This window comes from Alternaria rosae, assembly GCF_020736505.1.
Source record: "Alternaria rosae strain MPI-PUGE-AT-0040 chromosome Unknown BKA58scaffold_10, whole genome shotgun sequence".
NCBI classification, from domain to species: domain Eukaryota; kingdom Fungi; phylum Ascomycota; class Dothideomycetes; order Pleosporales; family Pleosporaceae; genus Alternaria; species Alternaria rosae.
In genome coordinates, this window is record NW_025763579.1 from 1391803 (window position 1) to 1406301 (window position 14499).

Consider the following 14499-nt stretch of genomic DNA (forward strand, 5'->3'; position numbering starts at 1 on the left):
TTAACAAAATCTGAAGGCAATGTAGACTTTTGGGTTACATTGCAGGTGTTCTTCATAGGAAATAGAGGTTCTGTCTTTGCTCTTAGATAGGGTGAAATCTCGAGCTTGAGCATGACTCCATCCTACGATAACGTCTCGGAAGATGCCGAGCTGTATCATGCCTTAATATGGCGCGTACATGGCTTGACTGGTGAGCGGGCCAACCGTGGTGGCCCTAAACAAGGAAGGATCTTGTCGTAGTCTACATCAATATGGAAGAAGGAGACCGAGAACGATACATGTACCCTTAAGGCTTCTAAGACATATCATCACACTACAGTGCTTTTAATACTTGCCGTAGTTGATTAAGAAGAAAGAGCTTGCAAAATTTGGGCTCAGTTTCGCGAACATGTGCCAACCTCGTCACCCCTCCATGCACGTCATCGGAAGCGCGGCATTAAGCGGGGCATTGTGGCTTTATTCGTCGGGCTGAGGTCATGCGCCACTTTACTACGTAAACAGCAGCCTGAGTCCATAAGCGCGAACAGTTAACGCAGGCTCTTACTGCGCTGAGCTGCAACATCGTCCATTTCCTCATTTCCTCTACATCCCGCGATCATGGGCGTCTCCTCACAGTACGTGCTGCTTATCGCTATCGCGATCCTCGTCCTACTCCCAGCCGGCGCAGACGCTTTCGGTGCTGGAAACATCGCATCCATATCGAAAATCGAGGGCAAGAACTGGCGTCATGGCGATATCGAAGACATGCTTGCGACGGTCGCTTGCTTGAAGGGTCACAAGTGGAAGAGTAACATGATCAAGGTATGCCCATATTGCGATGCAGCTGCGATCATGGTGACTGACCTTACGTGTAGCGTGTGTACTTTGGCAACTGGCTACGCGATTACTCACAAGTAAGCCCAACAGACTGTGCGACGTCGAAACACGCTGACCGGTTTAGGCTGTTGATGTTGGAACGTTGGCAAAAGTTCAGGTACGCGAGAGCAGCGGAACCGATTTTACCCATCGAAATACTTACATTTAGTAGGGAGAAACCATCCGTGTTTTAGTCTGGGTCTTGTCTTTCATGTCCTTTGGCTATGCAACTGGAGAGTTTGAAGTCACAGCCGAGAGACTAGGTGTTTATAGGCCCGAAGAACACATCGGTAAGCGAACTTCAACATCTTCTACTTGACTCTACTAACGAGAGCACAGATAACCCTGTAAGCAATTACAATATGTATACAAACATGTGTATCGATACTAACACCCCCAAAGAAGGACTATGCCGACAATGAGGACGCAAGGAAATACGACCCTCGTCTGCGAGGTCCAGTGTCAGATGCCGAGCTTGCAGTGGACCCAAACACTGGTATGAAGAACTACATCGCGAACGAACATGGTAACTGGGCTACTTCGACCGGATATGTGAAGTACTCCTTTGCGCGCGCCATCCACTTCGGTCGACTTTACACCCACGGACAGTCCGGCCAACGTGGACGGGACGAGGACCTATCGGAAGCGCTTCGCTGCCTAGGTCAAGGACTGCACTGCCTTGAAGATTTTGGAGCCCACACGAACTATACTGAGCTCGTGCTACGTGAGCTTGGTTATCATAATGTCTTTCCTCACGTGGGCGTTCAGGCCGGCATCAACCTCCATGGAAAGCACACATATCCTCTCGTGACTGGTACGTTCGGAGGTGTTGACTTCTTCCACTCAGTGCTAGGAGAAGCCAACGATCACATCACCCAGACTGAAATCGACGAAGTTAATACTGCTCTCGTAGATGCAGTTGGCGGGTCTGGTGGACAGAGAAGTGGACCCGGAGGCCAATCCAACGCTTGCAGTGGACTCATTGATGTTCTGAGCAAAGTCCCTGGTACTGGCGATCTGATTAGCCAAGCGCAGAGCCTGCAGGCCTCGTCAGATGCTCAAGCTGCCGAGAACGCACGCGGTGGCTACGGTGATTATAGTTCGTCTAGAGCTGGACCCAACGACTTCGCTGCACCACCTGGATCCATGGGCGGACCACCAGGACCAGACATCCCAGGAACGAACACTGATCCAGCCACAATCATCCCAAAGATTTACCCAATTCTAGGTAAGGCCCCTCGCGAACAGAGAATCGTAATCTTAGCTGACCTCTTCAAGTTTTCCGGGACAACGTTGTCCGCAAGATCTCGGCCATCGTCTCCAAGATCCCTGGTCTAGAGAAGCTGATTGAGACCATCACCGAGCGCGTCACTCTATTTGTGCTATCACTGCTTGCGCCCTTCATTCTGCCCATCATCAAGACAGCATCGTCTCAGCTGAAGAGCGGATCTTCTGCCGTCATTGACTCAGCGGCCAAGCACCAGTTTGAGGTCTGGACGGACCCTAGATCCACCAACCCAACACACAGCATGCTGTCCAAGGATCACTTCTCCAACGTCTTGAACCCACCAGCCGGTCAAGTCGCGGTCGCTATCCTACAGTACGTCGCGCCCCGCGTCATATACGCTTGGGACCACCCAGATGTGCCGGTCGACGAGGTCCTGCACGACTGTATGCGCGTGTTCCATCACCCAGCACTTCGCGACCCGCACTGCGAGGTACACAACAACATGTTCAAGGTCGTAGAGCAATGGGCCCGCAACTACCGCGGAAAGGACCTGAACCAGATCCTGTCCTCGGAATCTGTAAAAGCTGGACATAACCACAGCGGAGATCACGATCACTCTGCAGGCCACAGCCACGGTGCAGTGAACATGTCGAGCTTCGGTGGCCAAAGCCATAGCCATGGCGGTGGTGGTGGTCATCAACAGCAGTCCAGCGGATCCGGCGACCTCCTAGGTTCCTTGTCAAGCAAGCTTCCCGGTCCTCTCGGCGGTATGCTCAGCAGCTTCGGCGGCAGCTCTGGAAGAACTCGCGACATGGACGATGAACCCTCCGCTTCCTCTTTGGCAGCACCAGGTCCATACCAGCCTTCGCCATCGCCTCAGCCCTCGCAGTGGGCTGACTTCCAACCTTACCAGTCCTCCTACGCAGGTGAAGGTTATCAGCCACCTGCCGAGTACAGCAACGCAGTGCCCTCTGGCGGATATGGATGGGGTCAAGGCCAGTATTCTGGAGGTCAAGGTGCGGAGCCTAGCTACACGGTTCCCACAAACTACCAGCAGGGTTACGAGAACTACAACACTGCCCCTGGAGGCTATGGCCAGCCGCCAGCTCAACAGCCTCCGCCAGGATCTTATGGCGCTCACAATCAGGGTGGCGCATATGGTTCGTATGATCAAGGTGCGCCAGGAGAAGGCAGCGCAAGGCCGTGGGGCGCTGGAGGAAACTCAGGTTGGTAAGCGCTGGCTCAAATACCCAGGCGTTGACGGCTATGAAGAGAGTGAGGCGTCCCTGGCGAGGCTTCCGGGTGGATTTGTGCCTTGCAACATCTCCATAGAATCATGAATAATGCCAAACATGACTTTTCAATCCCGATAACAAGTGAAGTGCGGTAGAGTAGAGATTGTTATATCATTGTTTCTCCCCCACATCTCTGCGACGAACTTCATGCCTTTTGATTCCAACCTCTTTCTTGTAAATACATGTTATCGAAGAAACGCTTTCCAAAACAGATAGCCCCAAGCCAGATGATATGCCAAATGAACGCCGGCCGTTATGCTAGCGTCTCGCGTTTCGTGAATATTCGGGGTGGTATTGATACAGGACACGCAAGCCATTCTATTTTCATTTTATCGTTGTAGATGATGACATGTGCCCGATTTACTCGTTGATCTTGGCCAGGAGCCTGCACATAACATATTAGCCGCTATCCCACAATCTTCAGCCACAGCTCTAGGTATAGTGTGTACGTACTCGTGGTCCCGGAAAAGGCTCAACTCCTCCTCGCCAACCTTGATGGGGCTTCCGCCGAATTGCGGGATCAAGACCTTGTCACCGGGTTGTACGCTGGGGCTGACGCGCTTTCCATCTTTGTCAAAGGCACCGGGGCCGACGGCGAGAACTTTGGCTTCGTTGAGCTCCTTGACGGCGGTCTCGGGGAGGAAGATGCCGGTTGCGGTCTTGGCTTCGGGCTTGATGCGCTGGACGAGGATGCGGTCGAGGAGCGGCGCAATGCTCTTGATGGACTTGATTGCGGACTGTGCGGGGGAATTGATTAGCTTGGAGCTGGGCGTGGAGGTGGCGGCGGAGCATGTGTGGTGGGGTGGTTCTGGTGGTGGTGCGCAATGCTCTCGTAGAGTGGATGGTAGTAGTTAGAATTGGAAACGGAGGGAGAGCTTACCATGTTGACGGACGGAAGGGGACTGGGTATCACGTAGAATCAAGAAAACGGCTATAGGTTGCGCTGGCTTGTAGAGAGAAAGATGTCGGTTGAAAGCTAGACAGCAAGATGAAGATGTTGTGCTTTGCCCTTCCAGAAAATTCCATGTCCGTGCACTTACCTCGGAACAGCCTGCGGAACGTTTGGCATCTCGCGCATTACCAGAACGAGTAACCTCACATTCGTCCCTTGCTAGGTGCATTCTTTTCTATTGCATCGGCGTCGACAGTGCTTCTTATGTGGAGAAACAATGTCCGACGATGCGGGCATTGTTACCATACTGCGGGACGGAACCATGTAGCTGGGATATTCCGACGCGCGATATCCAAGCGGGCTTTGCCAATTGGGAATGATGAGTTCATGTCGGCTATGCGAGATGGTGTGTTCGTGAAAGAGAAGGGTGATGATGTAGGCAAGAATCTTTTGGGTAAGTTGCCGTCGTATTCGTTGCAAGTATGCGCGGCTGATGTGCGACACAGGCATTGCCATCAGTGGAGGTGTCGACTCAATGGCACTCGCTGCGCTATACGCACAGTCTCGACTAGAAGACCCTAAGCTGCCTGTCCCTCATGGCTTCATTGTAGACCACAAAGTAAGACCGGAGAGCACTGAGGAAGCGGAATGGGTGGCACAGCAATTACATACGAAGCGTGAGATCTAGGATACATACCTGGCTCCCAAATACTAACATCGTCAAGTTGGCATACAAGTCACCATTCTTCCTCTTACATGGCCCGATGCCTTCGATCCCAACGACTCCAAGCGATTCGAGACGGAAGCGCGTACTCTCCGCTACCAAGCGCTAGGTCTAGCATGCAGAAGCATGAAGATTACACGCCTCATGCTGGCGCACCATGCGGATGACCAGGCCGAAACTGTCATGATGAGGCTGGCGAATAACAGGCTGCGCTCCGGGCTTCAGGCAATGCAGCGCAGAGAGTGGATACCAGAGTGCGAGGGTCTCCATGGGGTGTACCACAGTGGAAAACACCAGAAGCCAGATCGCACCGGGCTTATACCGTTCAGGCTCGAACAAGGAGGTGTGCAGATTCTGCGGCCTCTGTTGACGTTTGAGAAGACGAGACTTATTGCGACGTGCGAAGAGAAGGATGTAGCTTGGGCAGAAGATAAGACGAACCAGATAAAGACGCTTACATCGCGCAACGCTATACGCCATATCTACCAGAACCATAAACTTCCAGAGGCTTTGAGCGTCACATCGTTGGTTCAGGTCTCGCATCACATGCAAGAGCGCATCAAGTGGCACAAAAATTTCGCAGACGAACTCTTCGATAAATGCCCCATGAAACTCGACATACAGACAGGCTCTCTTGTCGTCCGATTTCCTCCCTTCTCCGACCTCCTACCGCAGCCTATAAATACCAAAGCCGACAAGGTTAAAGCCAAGAATACGGCGTATTGCCTGCTAGAACGTGTGGCAGGACTAGTCACACCCGCCACCAAAGCACCTCTTGGAGAACTCGCCGCATCCGCCTATCGCATCTATCCTGAACTCGAGGAGCTCGAAGAAAACGTGGAGCCGGGTGACGCGCTCCGGAAGAAGAACTTTTGCGTATACAACGTTTGGTGGCGTTTCTGGGACAAGCCCTCGCCGTTTAACAAGCCCGAGCACCAAGAAGAAGGCATCAACCCAGGCCTAACTCATCCGCGAGAATGGCTGCTTACCCGGCAACCCCTGGATACGCTGGAGAGAGCAAACCCTGAATTGAACGTCGTCTATCCGCCAAAGAGACTTCTGGGTAAACCATCGCAGAGAGAAATGTGGCGACTCTTCGATGGCCGCTACTGGATCTCTTTAACCAATCGACTTATGTACGACAACATCGTGCTGCGGATATTTAGCAAGGACGACTACTTACCCACTGCCCAGGAGATCAAGGATCGGATGCTTGAACCGGCAGATAATAGTCCTTATCGCTTCATTACGGCTGCTTTCGATCTGCTCAAACCATCCGATGTGCGCTTCACGCTGCCCGCCGTATTTCGGATTGACCGCACGACGGGTGAGCGAAGATTGCTAGGGTTCCCGACTCTCGATTTGCGGCCCCACGGATTTGGACCACCGGCAAGTGAATGTGACTGGGAAGTTGCTTACAAGAAGATCGATTTCGGGTCCCGGTCTGCGTATGATATCATCAAGCCTGGGAAGTCGAGGAAGGATCTTTTTGATGAGGCGATGAAGGGTAGGCCGGCTGAAAAGAAACGCGTAGTCAAGACAAAGGAGATGAAGTCGAGGGAGCGGAGGATGAGAAACGTCCTGAAGAATAGGCGGCAGCAGGAGCGTAAGGAGGCAAGGATCAAAGGTTTCAGGAGACCTGACCTTGCAGCACATGTTGGTGGGGAAGAGAGCAAAAGACAATGGAGCGCTGCTGTTCAGGACGTGGAGAGCAGTATGCAAGCAGACGGAATGGGTGGAAAGGACGCACTAAGTTCCCTAGATAGAGGGAGGAAAACGGCGCCTGTCGACGGGAGTGTTACTAATGGAAAATAGAGAGCTGCTGTCCGGAGGGTGAGAAAACAGCAGAACGGAGGGAAAAGGTAGCCTGTGTACCATAGAATTAGCAATTGATATCCTATAACATTTGAATAGAATATATCTTTTCCATATAGTGGCAGGTGCTGTAGCTATCTGGTAAGAAGTGTCCCGCAAGGCTGAAGCGATGACGTTGTGGAAATAGACAAGGAAAGTGCACCCAGCCAAATGAGGAAGGCAGATGTCGTGGTAGGCGTCTCCACCAACGCGCATTGCCTCCTTCCCCGCCCTGCAGCGGCAGTCGAGCGCCATTGCTTTGAGCTTATTTCGACCGCTATTATTCTGTATGTTGCATGCGAGGTTGGTGTTGGTCCTATAATGTTGTTTCGTACGGTGCAAGGTTGTTAATATCGGTTGTCGGCTGTGACAGTGAAGATGGAGAATGACCACCTAGGCGGTGTTTTGTTGACTCAATTACGATGTGCGGGGTCAATGCAAGGACTATTTATGTGGCGCTGCTGAGACTATTTGTACTTTGTACGCCATGTAGCTGACATGTGGTGTGAGATTTGAGAGAACCACACCTCAACAAGTATCGCATGGCTTGCTCGTGGTAGCCGTAGTTCTACACGCTATCGAGGTTGACTCGTGTGGTGGAGCCCGGCCGGGAGTCTTCGAGTAGCCAACTCGCTCCGCGCTCCAGAAGAAGCCACGAAGCGAGAGTAGTCAGGGACCCGAGATCCACAGTTCATCGACGAGACGAGGGCGACGATAAATTGTCAACAGGGCTATCAGCGGCTCAGAGATTCGATCAGAGATACGATGGTGGTGGCTTGTCAGATGTTGATTAACGTGTGGAGTGTAAATATGGCAAAGTTCTGGATGGCATTTAGCGTTTCAAAGGCATGAAACGGCGCGCAACATGACTTGGTGCACAAGGTTGCGAACAACCCAGGCACAAGGCCGCACGGGAACCCGTCAGCCTCTTGTCGCCAAATTTTGCACCCGAGTGCCTGTGGCGGTGAGCGAGACGCGGATTGGGTACGGTCATAATTACTGTCAGGGAGATCGTCTGCGGAGTTTTATCGAGTGCTCTGTGCGTACCGCGATGTTGGGCAACCACCGCTGAGATGACAGGAGGCATGTAGATCAAGCGGAATTTCTTTTGTGCGTCTCAGAGTCTGGCAGCTGTCGAGTTGTGAGTCGAGGCGATGGGCCAGCTGGAGAATGGGCGACTATTTCTTGATACGTAACAGAGAGTTTTTGAAGTGCAAGCTGTGGCAGGCTAGTCCATGGTGCTGCCCGTGGTAGACGCCCCTTTCACGTGAGGTGAAGATTGAGCCGGCATGGCCCTAGTCACACTGGCCAGGTGTTTTCGGCTGATCTGAGATGAAGGCGACCATTCTGAAGAGTCAGTCCTGGTTTAGCAATTTTCACTTCACCCGCTGTTGTGGAAGGCGGTGTCCAATCTCGATGATGATCAATGCCAGGACTGGTTTGTTCAGGAGTGCATGCGTTGACAACGCCAGATACCGATACCAGAGATCAAACATCGGACACCAGATGCCAGCCTCGGACTGGCAAGAAAAGCAGGTCAAGCGTGCGTGAACGCCATCAAGACTAGAGATGGCGGCACGTAGTCTCTTCGGCAGCATTCGCCAGCGCAAAGGTTAGCAATTTGGGCGCCAGGGTCTTGACGCCTTTTGTAAACGGGGATCACGCTTGGAGGGCGGTGGCGTGCCGCGATTCGTTACGTGCAGGCGCTAGAAGTGTCTAGCCTTGAATGCTCAGACATGCTTGGCATGGCGCGAGAGTGGGAGTTGTGCAGAGTTCGCGACGGCGCAACCAAGACGGCGGAGGTGTGGCACAGAGTTGCGAGGTGTTGATGGAGGTGTTCACTGCAGCGGCCAGCCGTAGAGCGGCCTTTTGGGTGTGTGAGACTCGAGGGCGCTCGGGTGATGATGTGCATGGTGTGGGTTGGATGCAAGATACCGATGTCGATCACGGTTATACTCACTGGTGCTCACTACTGTGCCCGGAGTACTGATGGTGCGAACGCTGTACAGTACTGGTGCGAGATGCATGTACAGCGGGCACCTAGTGAAGGATGGGTGTCGATGGCAAAGGCGAGGCAGGCTAGACGATAGCCATCTGCCCAAGACGGCGCCGTTTGTCGTGTTTCGAGCCGTCATCAGTCTCGTGAGCCAGCAAAGATAGCAACCACTGCCAGACATGCATGGCCGATCGTGGGCAAGTGGGAAGAGGGGCAGTTGGATCATGCGACCACGCTCAAGGGTCAGTCGACCTCCAAGCTTATCAGACGCGTGGGCGCCAACGTGGAATCCGCCAGATGCCGGATCACACACAGTAGATCCAAGTCTGCCAGTGTTGATGTCCAGCGAGTGCAGGTTGATGCCGGCATGCACAGCGGGCGTTTCAGAGGTCTGAGTGCATAACGTTGGTGAATGGTGCTATTCGGGCGGGCTAGCAGCAGGCGGGTCCGTCCAAGAGGACGTGCAGCCGCGAAAGCCAATTTCGTTGGTGGCATCCCTGCACCTGAACCCCTACCTAGCAACAGCCCTCACCTTAAAGTTCTCCCCTTCCTTGGGCGTCTGAGATTTTCTATCCTTCTTCCTCCTCACCGCCCTTCGCATCCTTAACAAGGTCGTGCCTGCTTGTCTGCCGCTGCACTTTGCGAGCGTCGTACTTTCCCTTTCCGTACATCTTGTAATACCCAAACACTGAGCTTGCCTCACAACACTCCTCTTCTCGCACCCACAACCCCCCCACACGCACGCTCTCCCAAACAAACAGCACCACACACCATGTCTGCCCCCGTCGACGCCCCCAAGCCGGTCGAGGTCCCCGAGGTTGGAACTGCTGGCACCGTTGAGCCTGCGCCCGCACCCGTCGTTGCCAGCGAGCCGGTTGTCGTGCCCGTAGAGGAGGCTCCCAAGACGGAGGATGTCCCCAAGACCGAGGGCGAGGCCGCAGTGCCCGTAGAAGAGGCTAAGGAGGAGAAGGTCGTCGAGCCCATCTACAGCGGTGCGCTCGGCTACAAGGCGCCTGGCCTGAAGAAGTGAGTGCAACAACTTATCATCAACATACCGTCCATTTCCTAACCTTCCCAGCGCCTTCCGCTTCGCCAAGAAGTACTTCTGGTTCGGCGAGGAGCCCGTTGCCGCCGACAACCTGAGGGAGTACCTCCGCGGCGAGAAGCCCGAGGTTGCCCACCCCGTTGTCGCCTGGTCCAGCCAGACCGGAAAGGGTCTGCTTTTCTTCGTCAAGCACGCCGACCAGAAGGAGCACCCCGCCGGTGTCCTAAACTTGGTAGGTTGAAATCTCACCTGCACAGCAATCGCATCTAACACACCCAGGCCTATGCCACCGACCTCGCCAAGGACGGCGCCGTCGCTTTCGCGTTCAAGATCTCCGGCCACAAGCACACCTTCGAGGCCACCACCGCCGCCGAGCGTGACGGATGGTTCGTCGCCGTTGAGAAGGCCATCACCGAGGCCAAGGCGTCCAAGGACACCATCGAGTCGAGCGAGGGCTACAAGGAGAACAAGGAGAAGATTGGTACGTTTTCCCAAATCATCCATGTCGCGTCGCGTCGCGATGGCACTAGTGGGCGATCTGTCTGTGTGCTGCAGTAGGCTAACATCCCGCAGGTAAGCCCACCGCGCTAGCGGGAGCTACATCCTCCGCCCCCAAGAAGAGCATGGACGCGACCCCCAAGCTCGCCGAGGGTGAGACCGCCGCTGCTGGCGAGCCCGTCGCTGCTCGCACTGGATCTTCTTCCAGCTCTTCTTCCGACGAGGAGAAGCGCAAGAAGGCTGCTAAGAGCAAGTCCCGCTCTGTCTCCCGTGGCAAGCGCGCCAGCCTCTTCGGCGGCCTGCTCGGAAAGAAGGACAAGGAGCCCAAGGAGGAGACCGATGCCGTCAAGACCGAGCCTGAGGTCAAGAAGGAGGAACCCGCCGTTGTTCCCCACCTCGACGAGAGTAAGCTCATCCATCCTGTTTCCCAATGTCGCATACTAACATGTCTAGTCCCCGCCACTGCTCCCGTCAATGCCAACGACGTTGTGAAGCCCACCGAGGAGACCACCGTCGAGCCCGTCGTTCCTGTTGTCGCTGCTCCTGCTGAGGAGGCTACCAAGGTCGACGAGACCGCTGTCCCCGCCACCGCTGAGAAGCCCAAGCCCCAGAAGCGTGGTTCCATTTTCGGATCCTTCGTTGAGAAGCTCAAGTCTCCCACCACCGAGAAGAAGGAGCACGAGGCTGGTCTTGCCTCCACACCCGTCAAGGAGAACGAGACCGCCCCAGAGGCCACCAAGCCCCTCGAGGAGGCACAGGTTGGCACACCTGTCGTTGCTGAGCCCACTGTCGTTGCCACTGAGCCAGCTAAGACTGAAGAGGCCAAGGTCTCTACTCCCTCCAAGGAGAAGGACCACTTCAAGTTCGGAAAGTTCTTCGGCTCCAAGGACCGCGCCAAGTCGCCCGCTCGCGAGCCCAAGGTCGACGCGGCTGCCCCTCAGATCGCTGACACCACCGCGCCAGCCACCGCTGAGCCCGTCCAGGCCGTCGAGCCTGCCCCCATTGCTGAGACCAAGGCTGAGGCCACCCCCGAGACCGAGGCTCCCAAGCAAGACAAGCGCAAGTCGTTCTTCGGCAACCTCGGCCGCTCGCTCTCCAAGGCGACCGGCAACAAGGCACCCAAGGACAAGAAGGACGCCGCCAGCCCTGCTCCCGTCGCCGAGGAGGAGGCCGCTGCTGCCCCTGCCGTTGAGGAGAAGAAGGAGGAGACCACCGCCCCTGTCGTAGCAGACATCCCCGCTGAGAACAGTGTGGGCGATGCTTCGAAAAGCGCCAACCCGACTGTCGCTACAACTGCGTAAGGTTTGGTGGGAAGATGTCAGCCTTTGCAACGACAGCCACGACGGAATGACGGAAAAGCAAAGACTTCGTAAATCCCTTGTTTGACCGCCGGCCACTCTGATACCCCCAAAATCTGCTTTGGATCTTGAAGCCGGATTCAGGCGTCACATTTGGATCAAGCTTCTTCACATATCCCCTCTCATATTTGATTTCTCCTTGCATCTGGACCAACTCATCGTCACTCTCTCTTGGTGGATCGCGACGGACTCTTTGTTTAGACTGATACCACTGTAACTGTTTCTCTCGTTTTGATACCACTGGCGGATCTCGGACGCATTTGTTTTATCGCGCAATACCCCGGATACCCTCTGCGTACTGCCTTGTTAGAAGGAGTACACAAGCGGCCACTAGGGCACACATCGACGTAATAATCTCTAATAAACTGTCGTTTGCTCTTACTCGAGGTGCCTGTCTTCAGTGATGTCTTGACTCGTTGGTGATTGTGGTTTGCACGGATGAGTATGCCGCGCGGATCGACCAAGTTGCATGACGCTCACTCATAACGGTCGTGTGCTGCCCCGGTGAGGATGGACTAGACACGAACCTGTAATAGACCGGCCCAGCCCTGGTCTTGCGCATAAAGACATGTGGCAAGACTTGGGCAAGATTGTCGCATCATGAGCACGGCAAGAGCGGAAGGTGCACTGGGGTGACCATACAGAGCAAGTCGACTGCGCCTTCCTTGGTGCTATCGATTGATACTTCCATGTCTGGACCCGGCAGCCTCGTCTATGCCCAACACAGCTCGCCTTTATTCCCTCTTGTGACAAACACCATGCCCATGCCCATGCCATCATCTTTCACTTACGTTGACATTCATACCTCGCTTGTATTGGAGCTGTATTCCTACCTTCGCTCTGTGCATTGCTAGGTCATACATGTCACGTCACCATGGTAGGTGGATGCCGATCGCGTGTCTCAGCGCAAGTACCAGCAGTTCGCACGCTCTAACACATGCCAATAGGGTTGTTGCGCCTCCCGCACGAGTGACGACAGTCCGCCTGCTGTCCGCGCGCATTCGTCGTCGCGCAACATCACAGCGCCCTCGACGCGACCGAGCTCTCCTCCCTCACGCGCCTCACATGCTTCGCAGGGCAATGCGCCGAGTCGCCCAGATGCCAACAACCGTCCCAACACGCCTCTCAAGCCCATATCCTCGACTCAGCGCTCGCGCCTGCCTAATACGCTCGCTTCACCCACAGCTAAGAGCAGTGGCCGCATCCAGCCTCTAACAGACTCTACGCACTCGACATGGACCCGATCGCGACTAGGGAAAGAGCGCGAAGACTGGTGGGATACACAGGTCACAGGTTCGGAGCAGATATGGGGCGCCATACGTCTTGTAGCGCAGCATCTACAGGCTGGACAGTTGCAAGAGGCGCAGACGATGCTCGATGTCAGTGACTGCACGTGCCCGACGGGCTTGCTCTGGCGAGGCGTCTACGATGCGACTGGCGTCCAATACAAAGTCCCCGAGTGGGTAGTAGTAGAGCCAGAAGGCCTAGCAGAAGAGGGTGGCATGGACGATAAAGACTTGGCTGGAGATGCGAGCGCCAGCGCTGTGCCGGAGACGGTTGAAGATACCCTCGCCGACGACTCCGACAGCCTTATACGTGTGAAAGTAAGGACGAGTCACGACCAGCGGGATCATCAGGTTGTCATGCGGATGAGAGATTCGGTCGCAACCATTATTGAGAAGCTGAAGAAGCAAGCAAAGGTATGTTGGACTTGATTGTCTCCATGCCTCTCCTTTACTGCATGTACATCGCTAACCACGTGTAGCTCGATTCCACCCTCGTAATTCGTCTCGCATACGGCGGACGTATCTATGAACCCAAAGAGATGCTTGAATCCAATGCCTACTGGAATTTTGCTAACAACTACATCATCACCGCTCTCGTCTTTCAGTAAACATTTGATCCTTTGCACACCCGCACACTGCACTCCTACCATGTCCCAAGGCTCCACATTTGAATATACGGAACACATGGCTCACAAGGACTGCTAGGTCTCCGTCAGATTACCTCGACTTTCTGCTAGATTCGATTAACAAGACGTTGGACGAATTGGGCTTCCCGAACCCGAACCCTGAATATACTGCGGACGACGAGTCTAACGGTAGCGAGACTGACCCTCTTCTCGGTCAGTCCCGTTGGTCGGACAGCAGCAGCGACGACGAAACGTCCGGTACAGGTTGTGTCGCCTTTTTGTCTGGGTTGGTATGCGCATATTGAAATGTTCATCGGTGGAACTACTCTTCGCTTTCCTAGTTCAGTCGGTGGCTTGTTTGATACCCCTATCTTTCATTTCCTTCATTCATGCTGGCGGTGGGTTTTGGTGTCTTTACTTGTACCCAGTATTGTTTTCCCATGCTTCGGCGTATCGCTATTGCGAGCTCATAATTATTTGAATATTAGAAGTCCGAATAAGGCTTGGGATTCTCGCTAATACTATTACTCTCTGTCCATTGACTTCGTTTCTTTGGTGATTCACATATAACTATACCAAGACCGAACCTGTGTTGGCGTGTTATTATGTGTTTGGTGGAGTACGCACGACTTGACAATGGCTAGGGTTGATTCTCCTCATTCGAAGTCTAACGCCAAATAGCAACTACCATCGAAACGATCTCCCATTCATTCCTTATGATTGCGCTGCTCGACACGGCGTATACGGTTGTACATACAATGTTCTTCGCATGCGGAGCTGGTTGATATCTCCGAGTTGTGCTTAGACCCGATCAGACATCATCACATCCACTCAACAAAGTG

At 54.1% G+C, this 14499-nt stretch overlaps 4 protein-coding genes across 4 annotated transcripts; 3 read left to right on the forward strand and 1 right to left on the reverse strand.

Moving 5' to 3' along the window:
* Positions 1-260: 260 nt before the first annotated feature.
* BKA58DRAFT_47167 (heterokaryon incompatibility protein Het-C-domain-containing protein) lies at positions 261-3766 on the forward strand. The gene is made up of 7 exons (XM_046175241.1): positions 261-801; positions 855-893; positions 941-973; positions 1028-1145; positions 1195-1202; positions 1258-2083; positions 2134-3766. Exons 1-7 carry the CDS (start codon positions 598-600, stop codon positions 3315-3317), a joined length of 2412 nt encoding a protein of 803 aa, XP_046021552.1. The 5' UTR covers positions 261-597; the 3' UTR covers positions 3318-3766.
* Positions 3739-4447, reverse strand: BKA58DRAFT_443891 (chaperonin 10-like protein; the record flags this gene model as incomplete). The annotated part of the gene is made up of 4 exons (XM_046174018.1): positions 3739-3763; positions 3832-4115; positions 4259-4280; positions 4419-4447. The coding sequence occupies 4 exons, from the start codon at positions 4445-4447 to the stop codon at positions 3739-3741; spliced, it is 360 nt and encodes a 119-aa protein (XP_046021553.1).
* Positions 4448-4763: 316 nt separating this feature from the next.
* BKA58DRAFT_323668 (PP-loop family-domain-containing protein) lies at positions 4764-6809 on the forward strand (the record flags this gene model as incomplete). The annotated part of the gene is made up of 2 exons (XM_046167926.1): positions 4764-4947; positions 4996-6809. 2 exons carry the CDS (start codon positions 4764-4766, stop codon positions 6807-6809), a joined length of 1998 nt encoding a protein of 665 aa, XP_046021554.1.
* A 2807-nt stretch (positions 6810-9616) lies between these two features.
* Positions 9617-13639, forward strand: BKA58DRAFT_323067 (Pleckstrin homology domain-containing protein; the record flags this gene model as incomplete). The annotated part of the gene is made up of 7 exons (XM_046167894.1): positions 9617-9870; positions 9923-10121; positions 10169-10370; positions 10463-10792; positions 10841-11684; positions 12716-13445; positions 13511-13639. 7 exons carry the CDS (start codon positions 9617-9619, stop codon positions 13637-13639), a joined length of 2688 nt encoding a protein of 895 aa, XP_046021555.1.
* Between the last annotated feature and the right edge of the window lie 860 nt (positions 13640-14499).